Below are 12,088 nucleotides of genomic sequence, written 5' to 3'. Positions count from 1 at the left end.
GGCGTCCCCCTGGCACCTCAGGGTGCTGAGCCACAGGCTGGCCACGTGTGGGCGAGTGTGCCGGATTGGGGGCCCCTCTCGCTGACTGCTCAGCGCCGGTGGCCGTGGCCGTGGCCGGGGCACACATCTGAGGGGAAAGTGGGGTGGACATCGTCATTATGGACCAGCCTTGTGACAGGAGAGGATGTGGACATTGAGAAGCAAATGGGATGTGATTGCATGGGGGAACTGGGCTGGTAGTGGCCCCTTTCCTTCCCCTTTGCTGGGTGAGAGCCCAAGCACCCCGCTAAGCTAGGCCCAGTCCAGCTGAGTCATCTGAGCCCAGTCCAGCAGAGTCCAACGGAGCTGAATCCAGCGGAGCAAAGCCCAGCCATCAGGGAGCAAGACGTGGGAATACCCATGGCTCCAGTGATGCAGGAACTGCCTCTCATGTGCCTGATGCTGCTCCTGCTCTGCAGAGACCCGGGTAAGTGGGGCCTGCACAGCCCCATCACACAGCCCCATGCACACTTCCCCACGCTGCTGGCCTGGCAGTCCTTCCCTGTGCCTGTGGCTATCCAGGGATCTCCTCTCGATGCCTCCCTTCCAGCTTGCTTTTATCTCCAGATGAGGAGTTCAGTTTACTCCAGCAAGAGTCTGGGCCCTCCTCATCCTGCAGTCCCCAGCAGCCTGAGGGTCAAGTGACAGGAATATCTCTCTGTCCCCTGCTCCAGGCTCAGAGCCAGGGTCTAATGATGCCTCATGCTGTGCCCCAGCCCTGGGGCCCCTTGTCAATTGCAAATCTTCCTGTTGCTGTGCCTAGGTGTGGGTGCCCAGCTGGATCAGAACTTCAAGCTGCAGCAGCCCCAGGACAAGGTGCTGGTGACAGCGGGAGAGACGCTCACCCTGAACTGCACCATATCCGGAATGGCTGAACTGGGTCCTGTGATGTGGCTGAAGGGCTTGGGCAGTGGGAACAAGACCGTCTATGGCCAGAGAGGGGACTCCTTACCCCGTGTGACGAGAGCAGTGGTTGGGTCCAACACAGACTTCAGCATCCACATCAGGGACGTTGAGCCTGAGGACATGGGCACCTACTACTGCGTGAAGTTTGCCAGGACAGTCACTGGTGTGCCGGAGGTGCTTCAGCGTGGAAGTGGCACAGAGGTGTCTGTGCAAGGTGAGTGGGGCTCCCGGAGCAGCTCCTGCTGGGAACCAGCCCAGCGGGGTCTGCTCAGGCTGGGCAGGGATGTGGAAGGGCTTGGGAGCGGCTCCAGGAGAGGATCCCATGGGCCATCACCGTGCCCTTGTAGGAGACCCTGCTCCTGGCAGGGCCAGGGCTGGGCAGGGGACAGAGCCTGGTCTGATGGCCCCGTGCTTCTCCCCACAGCCAAACCCAGCCCCCCGCTCGTGTCCGGGCCTGAGCAGAGAGCGATGCCGAGGCAGTCGGTGCCTTTCACCTGCACGACTGGAGGGTTCCTTCCCAAAGAAATTGGGGTGAAATGGTTCAAGAACAAGGACCCCATGACGGCTCAGCCGCCTCAGGTCACCGAAGAGCCGGTGAAATCCTACAGAGTGTCCAGCACAGTGATGGTGACCCTGCAGAAGGATGACGTCCGCTCGCAGCTCATCTGTGAGGTGCAGCACTCCACGCTGCCGGCCCCGCTGCGTGGGACGTACCAGCTCAGCAGGACCCTGCGAGGTGAGGGCTGGGGGACTCGCACTGGGGTGTCCCGCTCCTGTGGGGCTGGGGGCCCTGGGAGGAGGACAGGGGATCCTGGGGCAGGGACAGGGCTCCCTGTGGGCAGCAGAGCTGGAGATGCCAAACACCAAGCTCTGCCTCTCTTCCCAGTTCCCCCCAGTGTCGAAGTGCGTGCTGAGCCGAGCCCCGTCGAGGTGAACAAGACCGTGACCTTCACCTGCCACATGAAGGAGTTTTACCCAGCAAACATGTCTGTTTCCTGGCTGGAGAACGGGATTGAGATAAAGGTGGAGAACATCTCCCGGCCATCGGAGCTGCCCCGGGGCTTGTTCGAGCTGAGACGCCAGGTGGAGGTGCAAGCGACGGAGGAGAAAAACGGGTCCACGATCACCTGCGTGGTGGTGCACGATGCCCAGGCCCCTGTCAACTACTCAGCCATCCTGTGGATCTCCAACCCGGCCCAGGGGGGACTGAGTAAGGGGTCCCAGATGGATAAGGGTGTGTCAAAGCTGCTGGGACGGGGTGCCTGCCAGGGCAGCTGTGTGGTGTCACCCTCTGAGGAAGCTCAAAGTCCCAGGAAAGGCTCCCTGCTGTGGGTTGGGATGCCTGTCCCTGAGCCCTGGTCGTTCACATCCTCTGTCCCATTGCAGGTGCGAGTCTTCTGTCCAGCCTTGGCCTCCTGTGGGTTTGTATCCTCCTGGAGAAGGGGCTCCTCGGTGGTCTCCTCTTCTTCCTCTTCAAACGCATGAAGAGAAGAGCACAGGAGCTGTTGCCCTATCCTGCTCCGTCTCAGTCCCTGCCTCCTCGAGCCGGGTCCCAGGGCTTGGCCACCGCCAGCACTGTCATGTGAACGTGGAAATAAACGAATGCAGAGGCTGCTGTGCGCTGCTCCGTGTCACACAGCCCCTGCCTGTGGCCTTACACCCGCCCTGCTCTGGGGCTCGGTACTGCCCATCCCCGGGACTCAGTGCCGCACACTGGGGCTCGGTGCTGCCCATCCCGGTGCCCGGTGTCCGGTGCCCGGTGTCTGGTGCCCGGTGTCCGGTGTCCGGTGTCCGGTGTCCAGTGCCCGGTGCCCGGTGGTGCCCGGTGGTGCCCGGTGGTGTCCGGTGCCCGGTGTCCGGTGCCCAGTGTCCGGTGTCCGGTGTCCGGTGCCCGGTGTCCGGTGTCCGGCCCTCACTCTGGTGCAGTGGCACCTCCCGGCTGACAGGGGCCGCTGTGCGCGGGCCGGGCGCCGCGCGCCGCCCCGGGTGTTTCCGGCCGGGCGGGTTTGGCGGCGCACGCGGGGGCGGTGCGGGGCGGCCCGGCGGGGTTTGGGTGCTGCACCGCGGCAAGATGGCGGACAGGGAGGAGGCGCTGAGGGAGTTCGTGGCCGTGACCGGCGCCGAGGAGGAGCGAGCGCGATTCTTCCTCGAGTCAGCCGGCTGGGACCTCCAGGTACCTCCGCCGCTGCCTTCTGCCTTCCGCGGCCCGGCGCGGGGATCGGCGGGGCCGCGGCTTAGGAGGCCGTGGCGCTGGCGGGGGGCAGCTCTGGGCCGGAGGTCGGTGTCCGCAGGCTCAGGCCTCGCCCCCGTTCGTCGCCGGGCTCAGCCCTTGCGGCGGGGCCGTGGGCTGGTTGGGACTGAGGCCCCTCCTGGTTCTCTCGTTCACTTTCTAGCGCGAGCTGAGGGACGGTGGGTGTGGGGTTTGCCGGGGTTGTGTAGGTTTTCCTGGAATGCTGGTCAGGTTGTCAGTGCTCTGCTGTTGGCGCTGTCAGCAAACAAGCTGAGGGGGAGTCAGCCGCCATTCTGACCTGCTCCTGTCCCTGCTTCTCCTCAAACTGGCTGTGTTAAACTCCGAGTCTGCTCATGGATGGCACAAAAGCTGCTGTTTCAGAACAGTAATTTTGGCATAACCCCTGCGTAAGTGCTGCAGAAGAAGGGCCCTGACATTCCCTGACAGGGAGGGTGACATCCCTGCAGCAGTGAGTGTCCTGCCATGACACAGCCAAATAGCACAACCTCCTGAGGCCTTGTCTTTGCCAGGACCTGCAGCAGGGGGAATGACATGAAGTGTCTTTAGTGTGAGGTGCCTTAGGAGGTCCAGCGTGACAGATGCTTCAGTTGGGTTGTTTGTGTGTGTTTTTCCTGAGGAGCTTTGGTGGTTTTCCTTTCCAGATTGCACTCGCCAGTTTCTATGAGGACGGGGGTGATGAGGACATCCTGACCCTTCCCCAGCCCACACCCAGCTCCATATCCAGAGGCACTGGAGCCAGGTGAGGAGGGAGCTTCAGCTCCGTGCTGGAAACTTGACAAAACAAACTTTCTAAAGCACTGACTATGTTAGTTTTCAGGAGAAGTAGCTCTGTGTTTAGGTTTGCTTGACGTTGTGTGGCTCTTTAGAAATTGTGAAAATCTGAGTGTTTGTACATCACAAGCGTGGGTGTTATTGCACAAGTAAGCCAGAGATCAGCTAGGAAAACTTGCCTCATTGCTCAGGAAAAGCTTGATTTATCTTTTGACATTAGAAACAGTCTGTTGGTGATCTTTCATTTGAGCAGATCGTATCTCTGCAGGAAGAATATTTTCTCATTTTGTGTGACACCTGAGCTGATCAAGCCAAGCATTTTACGAAACAAAAAAGCAAATTTTACCTTACCAAATCCCTTTGAGGTAAGGGAATGCTGCCAAGTTCTAAAGAGGAGTTACTGGCTGTATCTTGAAGGAAGAGTGCTCTCGGGTCAGGTGTTGGTGAACAGAGCCCACCTTGCAGAAGGAGCCTGTGTCAGTGGGAAAGGTTCCAGCTGGGAATGTGTCTCCAGGCTGACATCCTTCTTGCTGGATTTTTGCAGTGACCATCGAGTAACCTCGTTCAGAGACCTTGTGCATGCGCAGGAGGAGGATGATGAAGAGGAGGAGGGACAGCGGTAAGTTAGCAGCTGAAGGCTCAAATGCTGGGTGTTTGTCCCTCTGCTTTTGGGAGGACTTGCTGCTTGTGTACAGCTTGTTTGAAAAACGGGTTTCCATGGCTATGAAATTCGTGTAATGAACAGTCTGAGGTTTGACAGGGCAGGTTTGTCAGTGCAAAGCCTGTGCACAAGCACGTGCTCAGCTGTGTAAGCACCAGCTCTCAGCACTGAGAGAAAGCCTAAAGTGGGATGTGGAAGCCCTGAGGTAAGAATAGAAAACAGCCCAGATCCTCATTTGTGTCCATAGGGAACGGAAATGTGGGAATTATGCAGGGATTGGTTTTCTTACTGCTTGTGGTTTTGGGGGTTTATTTTGGTCGGGGTTTTGGTTTTGGGTTCTTTTTTTTTTTTTAAGTGTTGCTTAAGGGTAAAGTTATGGAGTGTGGAGGCAGAAATAAAAATGTAGGGCCCCTTTCCAGGGGGAACAGAGAGTATTAGTAGGACAGTCTCCTACAATGTCAGCTCTAAGTAGTTAAATACCCTTAAGGTTGACAGGCAAGGTAAATGGAATGGAACTGATGTATCTGAAGGGGTGGCTCAGCCTGGATGGGCCGTGGTCTGCAGGCAGCTGGGAGCTCACTCTGTGTGTTACAAACCATCTGGAAGCTAATAAACCCAATCTTCCAGAAGTGCTTAATTGCACTTCACTGACTGCGCATCCATTGCTTCCAGTTGAGATCCATCCTTTGTGTGGCATGAACATGTGCCTTCCCTCAGAATTCCGGCTGGATGTTGCTCTGACAGGTCAGAAATTTGCTGGAAGCCTTGCTCAGCTGGGTAATCGAGCTGGTAGCGGTGTTTAAAACTGGGCTTGTCCCTCAGGGCTGTTCTTCTTCCCAGGTCTAAGCATTGTTACCACTTTATTGCCATTGATCCACGGGTAATTTACAGCAATTGACATAAAAAGAAAGTCTCTGCAGTACAGGAGCTTGCACGTGGCTGCAGTGGGAGACACACTGGTGGTAGCCAGTGCTTGTAGATCCAAGGGGTTTCACTGAGCTGCACAAGTGAGCTGTGGTCCCACCCGCTGGGTCCTGCAGAGGCAGCGGGCAGGGCTGACCAGGAGCCGCGTGCTTTCTGTCAGGTTTTATGCCGGCGGCTCAGAGAGAAGTGGCCAGCAGATCGTGGGTCCTCCGAGGAAGAAGAGCCCCAACGAGCTGGTGGAGGATCTGTTCAAGGGAGCCAAGGAACACGGTGCAGTGGCGGTCGATCGGACGGCCAAGAGCGGTGGTGAGACAAGCAAGCCAAAGGTGAGGAGGGATGAGTTCTTCCTTCTGTTCCCCTTTTCAGTTAAGGCTCCACCATGCCAGCTGTTTGGTACTGAGGAGTCCTGGAATCAGCAGCTAAGTCTGGACTCCTCTCTTAGTGCAGCTCCATTTTGTGTGTCACAGCAGCAAGAAAAGCTGCTCTGTTGTGCCACACATTAACTTGCTGAAGCTGTCACTGCCTGCAGGGCAGTAGATGTTGCTGATGCCATGAAGCCCCTGTTCACCCACAGGGGTGCTGAGGACAGGGAAGCAGCTCTGTTGGGTCTGTGTAGTTCTGTAACCCTGTGCCTGCCTCCCTCTCACAGCCTTTTGCAGGGGGAGGGTATCGCCTTGGGGCTACTCCAGAGGAGGAGTCGGCTTACGTGGCAGGAGAGAGGAGACCGAACTCTTCTCAGGATGTGAGTATCTCTGCTCGGGTTTGTAGCTGTCACCCCAGGGATTTCTCTGCTCCAGCTACTGAGTTTGCCAGCCCCAAGAGTCACAAAGCTTGATAGAAATTCACAAGGACAGAAATATGGTAAATCCTGCTTCCTGTGGGATTTCTGAGTAGAAAATAATAGATGATTAGGTCTTAGGTAAGCAGTTTTCTGGTGATCTTTTAATTAAGAATCTGAGCCTTTCTTACAAGTGCAGATTGGGAAAAATAGTGTGCAAAGAGCATTGGGAAATTAACTCTTCTTTATCCATTGTTACATATATCCAATATATATCCATAGATTGGAGCCGACAGCATCAGTGCAAGATTCCCTTGTGCTTGATTTGTGACCAAACAAGGTCATGGCCATGATGGGAGCCTGGTTTAGGCTCCTCACCCAGCACATTCTTGGCTCTTCAGCCATGTTTATCCAAAAGGGGACTGTGGTGCCACCTTCTAGGAATTGACATCTGACCATTACATAAAAGCCAATGCTTTGGGTTTTTCCCTTAGCCCAGAGAAACCTGGCTGGAAGGTTTTCTGCACCTTGAAGCTCCTCTACCCATCAGGAACTTTTCACTTCGTGTCTGGTTTTTTTGTCATCAAGATGCTCCGTGAGGCTGATTGTTCTTTTGGGGCTGCTGCAGGTGCACGTTGTACTGAAGCTCTGGAAGAGTGGATTTAGTCTGGATAGTGGAGAGCTGAGGAGCTACCAGGATCCGTCCAATGCCCAGTTCCTCGATGATATCCGCAGAGGGTACGCAGTGAGAGGGGAGAAAAGCAACAGCTGTTCTCTGAAACACAAGTGTTTGTGGAATCCAGGTCTCTGAATCCGTGGCACATTTCACCTGAGCTTTCTTGCAAGAAATTAGTTACTCTTAATATTGAACATTTGGTTCAGGTAAACAGGGAGTGGGTTTGGTCTTTGTGGAGCCTTGAGAGTTTGAAGTAAACAAACATGTTCATATTTGGGTTGAGAATTTCTGATGCATTGTGTCACTGCAGGTGAGGGCCAGGGAGAAGTAACCTTTGTGTCTGTTAGTGGGGAGGTGTGCAACTACCCTGTCAGTTAAGCAAAGGCTCTCTGTGATTCCTGAAATTCCAGAGGTCTTGGGCTTTTTGTCCACACATTCCTGCCTTGCTGCTTCAGGCAGCTGCCTTAGGACACTCTCTTTGCAGGGAAGTCCCGGCTGAGCTGCGCAGGTTAGCACGGGGCGGACAGGTGAACCTGGACATGGAAGATCACCGTGATGAGGATTATGTGAAACCTAAAAGTGTCTTCAGAGCTTTTACTGGAGAAGGACAAAAGCTGGGCAGGTGAGAAAATGGTGACACTGGTTTACTACGTGTAATATGAGAGAGTCACTTGAGCCTTGTGAGGTGGAGCCTTCTTCTGATTCATCCTTCTGAAAGAAAGGCACTGGGTGCCTGTGGGATGGGAGGTGTTCCTCTAAGGAAACAAGGCTCACTGACGTGTACTGTGAGGTGGCCCAGCTTCCCCCTAGCAGGAGGCAGATCCCTGGTTTGGAACCTCCACGGTATGTTGCGTAGGAGCAGTGTTTCCAAGTCACACTTTCCCGTTACCTTGTGGGTGTGAGGACCCGTGGTACCAAAGGGGATGGTAGAGGTGAATTTCTAGACAAGCTCCTACTAACTGGCTGACTCAAAAATTCTCACTTCCAGCTTGCTTGGTGTCTCGTGTGGAGGAGCTCTGGTAGTTGGGCCTGGCAGGCGGTGAGCTCGCTGCCTGATCCTGGTGCCCTGCAGCCAGGTGAGTTTGGTTTCTAACAGCTCACCTTGCGTCTCCCTGTTGGCAGCACCGCGCCCCAGGTGATGGGCACCAGCTCGCCAGCCCAGCAGGCAGAGAATGAAGCCAAAGCCAGTTCTGCCATTGTGATCGATGAGTCGGAGCCCGTCACCAACATCCAGATCCGGCTCGCTGACGGTGGGCGCCTGGTCCAGAAGTTCAACCACAGTCACAGGTATGAGCACAACAGGGAACACAGGCAAGGCCTAAACGGCACTGCAAGCCAGGGCACGGGTGGAGCAGGTGTTAAAATCCTGGATAGCATGCCAGAGGGAGCTCTGGGGATCCTTCTGCATGGGTGAAAGGGAATGAAATTGTTGTGAGTGTTTTTAAGGCAGTTGCTAACTGTTGGGTAGGATTTGCTTTCCAAATTGGGACAGATCATAGCCAGTGATCTGACATCTTGGAGCGTAAGTGTTACCAGCAGAACTTTCCTTGATATCTCCTATAAAAAACTGAATCTCTTCCAAAGGCTTTGGAAACTGGCAGATAATTAGGAACCTGGTTCAGTTATTCTGATGCAGTTTAGACTTTTCTGTGGGGCTGTTCCCTGGGCTGAATGAAGCATTAAGGGATGCTCTTACCACAATTCTGTTTCTTTCGACGAGCAAAGTTGGCTTAGATATGCTTCATTCCACTGCTCTCTTGAAATCCTTCTCACTTTCCTGATCTCATCATTTGTACTCATTCCTCCAGTTTTTATAAGAGTCAAGCTCAGGGCAAAAAGTTAAAAAAACCTCTGTGATTGAGTTCAGGAAATGGATCCTGTGTCACTGTGTGGCTGCTCACAGGAGCTGAAATCCTCTGGGTTCTGCTGTGTGTGACAAGCTCAGCAAGTGTCAGTTTGTTAATTGTTCATCGTGAAGGGTTTGGAGGCTTTCAGTTTGACAGCTGAAACAGAGACAACATGGACAGAGAACACTGAGCTGAGTCTGTAGCCCAGAAGGCAACTGCTGCTATTTCAATAAATGGGACCGGGTTGAATCAGAATAGCCTGCTGTGGCCTGTGGTGAGAGCTGCAATATAAATGCAGCACTGCAGGGCTGCACGCTCTGGGGAGAGCAGTCATTTGTCCAGGCTGCGCAGTAACAGCATCACCCTGTGCGTTTGATCCCTTTGGACAGGATCCGTGACATCCGGCTCTTCATAGTAGATGCTCGGCCAGCGATGGCTGCCACCAGTTTCGTCCTCATGACCACCTTCCCCAATAAAGAGCTGACTGATGAGAACCAGACCCTGAAGGAAGCCAACCTGCTCAACGCCGTCATCGTTCAGCGGTTGACATAAAGGACCCCGGCTCTGGCCACACAACCGCGGCGCATGGGGTTGTCTCCTCCCGCGCGTGCGCCGGCGCCGTGCCACGCAGGCCCACATCTGCTCATAGCTCTGGGTTCTTAGGTCTTGGTTGGACTTTTTTTCTCTTTAGTTGCATTTCCCATGGGGTTTTTTTGTGATGATGATGATGATCAGTGGACTTTAAAATAAATAAACGAAATGAATTCGTTTGGAAAGGAGCTGCAGCCTGTTGTGCCCCAGATTCCCTCAGGAGAGTTCAGTTACCTTGTGGATTGAGTTACTGCACTCAGAGAGGGGAGGAAGGCAAGGGGGAAGGGAACTCCAGGGAGCAGTTTCTGTCAGTGGACTGCTCACCACAATTCTTTCTCTTCCCTCCAGGGACTGCTGCAAAGTATTCCCTTTTTTTTCACACATTAAATATAAACTTATCTGAGAATGGGTGATCTGATTGTCAGGTTAATGGTTACACTCCTGTAAAAGCATTGTGGGGGAAGTCTTTGTGAAAGAGCTCAGTGTGGGGAAAACTCCGACATGTGTGAGGTGCAAGGTTTAACACTTCCCATGCTTTTCTGGAGAGAAATCCCTGACTTTCCTTCCCTCAGCAGAACTCTTGGGGCATACATTGCAGTCCCCACCTGCTCTGCCTTTGTTTTTCCCGACAGGCCAGGCTGGCTGCAGGTTTAAATTGCTGTATTGCATTTCTTTTAGAAAAACCCTGCTGCTGACTTCTTTCCAAGAAGGCGCAAAGCTGAATCAGCTTGAAGTGACTGGAAGTAAAAGGCAAACAGAGTCTGTCTTACTGGAAAGCAAATTTTGTCCTGAGAGGTGAATTACTGAGATGATTGCAACAGCTTGGGTGGAAAAACTCAAGGCTGTGGTACCCTTTGATGTATTTCCTCTTCTCTGCTGAGGACTAACATGGCTGAATTCCTGGAATTCTCCAGCGTTGGTCTGTTCTGTTTGTTTTGGGCTCAGGTCTCCCATCTCTTTCCCTCCTTTGAACAGAATCCTGTGGGTGAATTCCTTATGCCCAGACACGAGGCACTGGCAGCGCTGGCATAGTTGCCATGGAATATTGTGCCACGGCACTTTGCACTGCCCCTCAGCTGCTTCTGGTTTTGTTCAGGGCTTCCAAGCAGAGCCCAGAGCTGTGCTGGGTCGTGGGTTGCAGCCACCGGCTCCCTGGGAGCGGGGTCCTTGGGAACACTCTCTCCCTATCCTGCCTTGGACACACATGAGCCCCGTGGCCTCTGCACCGTCACTCTACCCCTCTCAGCGCTCGGAAACTTCCAGGTCCTGCCCTTGGTGCGAGCGGAGGGAGCTCAGGAGCAGGCTGGGGAGGGCCAGCAGGTTGGGCAGGTTCAGCATGAGGAACTCACTTGGCTGCCTGTAGAACACAAACCAGTGGGAGCAGAGAGAAGCCCTCAGCAAGGGCATTTTTACAGCAGTTTCTCAACTGAGAGCTGAATTAACTCCCATTTTTCTTTACTAAACGGACATGGAGTGTGCGTAACAACCAATTTGTAAATTATTGTGAAAATTGCCATTAAAAGCCCACAAACAGGAAAACAGCGTTTGACCCTTTCTAATAACAGCTGCCATCTGGTCCCGGATTTTGGATCATGTTCATGAGGGTGTCTCCTCTTTGGGTTGTTCTGCGAGCAGATTTCCTGTGCTGAGCTGTCTTCTGCTAAATGAGGTTCAACCTCTCAGCAGCATTTTTAAAGATTAATTTTTGTGACAGGAGAGCTTGGGGTTCACCTGCCTGTGCATCACTTGCTGGTGTATGTTATGACAAGTGAGTAACCGGTGTGAACAGTGCAGAGAGAACTGAGAAAGGGAATTTCCCTCGGAGCTAAATAGAGTCACAACTGCCTTGTGGAGTTCTTGTGTCCTGATCTTCACATGTGCCATTTTGGGGACTTGGGACAACATCTTCCAGAGTGCTGGACAGGATGTACCGCTAGACCCAGAAAGAAAGTTTATCTAACAGAAAGGGTGCAATTACTTGTCTCCTGCTTCTGCCTTTGTTAGCCAGGGGCATCAGAGCACCGAGGTGGTGCCCAGCTGGTGTCCGTGGTCCTTGGATGGGGCCGTGTTGGTGCCTCCAAATTCAATGAGCGTTGGCAGCCAGACAGCAACTCCTCCAGCTGCTGATCCCAAGGTTTTGCTGTGCTCACCGATGGGAAGTTTCACATCCAGCTGTGTTGCCAGTTCTCTCCTTGCCGCTGGGAGGGAAACGGGATAAACCCAGGGGCTCAGGGACCTCTCTCTGCCTGAAAGAGGAAATTTTCCTTGGAGCCGGAGGGTGGCAGTGCTGCAGAAAAGCCGCTCTGCCTCGAAGGCTTCTTGGAGGAGCTCTGCCGACTCCTGCTGGGAGCTGCACTTGTGCTCTGGTGTGTCCGTGAGCACCTCTGGGACACCGCTGCCGGCTCCTCCTGCCTCTGATTCTCTCCTTGGTTTTTGTAAGTAATGAGCAGTGCTCATCTCCTGGTGAGCTGGTCAGCTCTGCCCCACTGCCCGACGGAGTGCTGAGGTGAGATCAGTGACCAAGGTAGATCTGCCTTCTTCCAAAGCTGACAAAAAAGCTCGTGGAACCAATTGGAAGTGACATACATGCAATCATCTATATTAAACTGTCTCCTTCTGTGAGCTGGTGAAGTGTTTCGCTATA

At 53.9% G+C, this 12,088-nt stretch overlaps 2 protein-coding genes across 2 annotated transcripts; both read left to right on the top strand.

Moving 5' to 3' along the window:
- The first annotated feature begins 309 nt into the window (after positions 1-309).
- LOC116452667 (signal-regulatory protein beta-1-like) lies at positions 310-2,562 on the top strand. Its single transcript, XM_032127318.1, has 5 exons — positions 310-466; positions 803-1,159; positions 1,370-1,681; positions 1,832-2,179; positions 2,332-2,562. Exons 1-5 carry the CDS (start codon positions 400-402, stop codon positions 2,529-2,531), a joined length of 1,284 nt encoding a protein of 427 aa, XP_031983209.1. The 5' UTR covers positions 310-399; the 3' UTR covers positions 2,532-2,562.
- Positions 2,563-2,983: 421 nt separating this feature from the next.
- NSFL1C (NSFL1 cofactor) lies at positions 2,984-10,983 on the top strand. The gene is made up of 9 exons (XM_032127319.1): positions 2,984-3,118; positions 3,838-3,935; positions 4,512-4,586; positions 5,713-5,878; positions 6,202-6,294; positions 6,959-7,068; positions 7,491-7,628; positions 8,129-8,293; positions 9,243-10,983. Exons 1-9 carry the CDS (start codon positions 3,017-3,019, stop codon positions 9,403-9,405), a joined length of 1,110 nt encoding a protein of 369 aa, XP_031983210.1. The 5' UTR covers positions 2,984-3,016; the 3' UTR covers positions 9,406-10,983.
- Positions 10,984-12,088: the final 1,105 nt, after the last annotated feature.

This window comes from Corvus moneduloides, chromosome 17, assembly GCF_009650955.1.
Source record: "Corvus moneduloides isolate bCorMon1 chromosome 17, bCorMon1.pri, whole genome shotgun sequence".
Lineage (NCBI taxonomy): Eukaryota > Metazoa > Chordata > Aves > Passeriformes > Corvidae > Corvus > Corvus moneduloides.
Note: the sequence above shows the minus strand (reverse complement) of the source record. Positions and strands in the feature narration are given on the sequence as shown.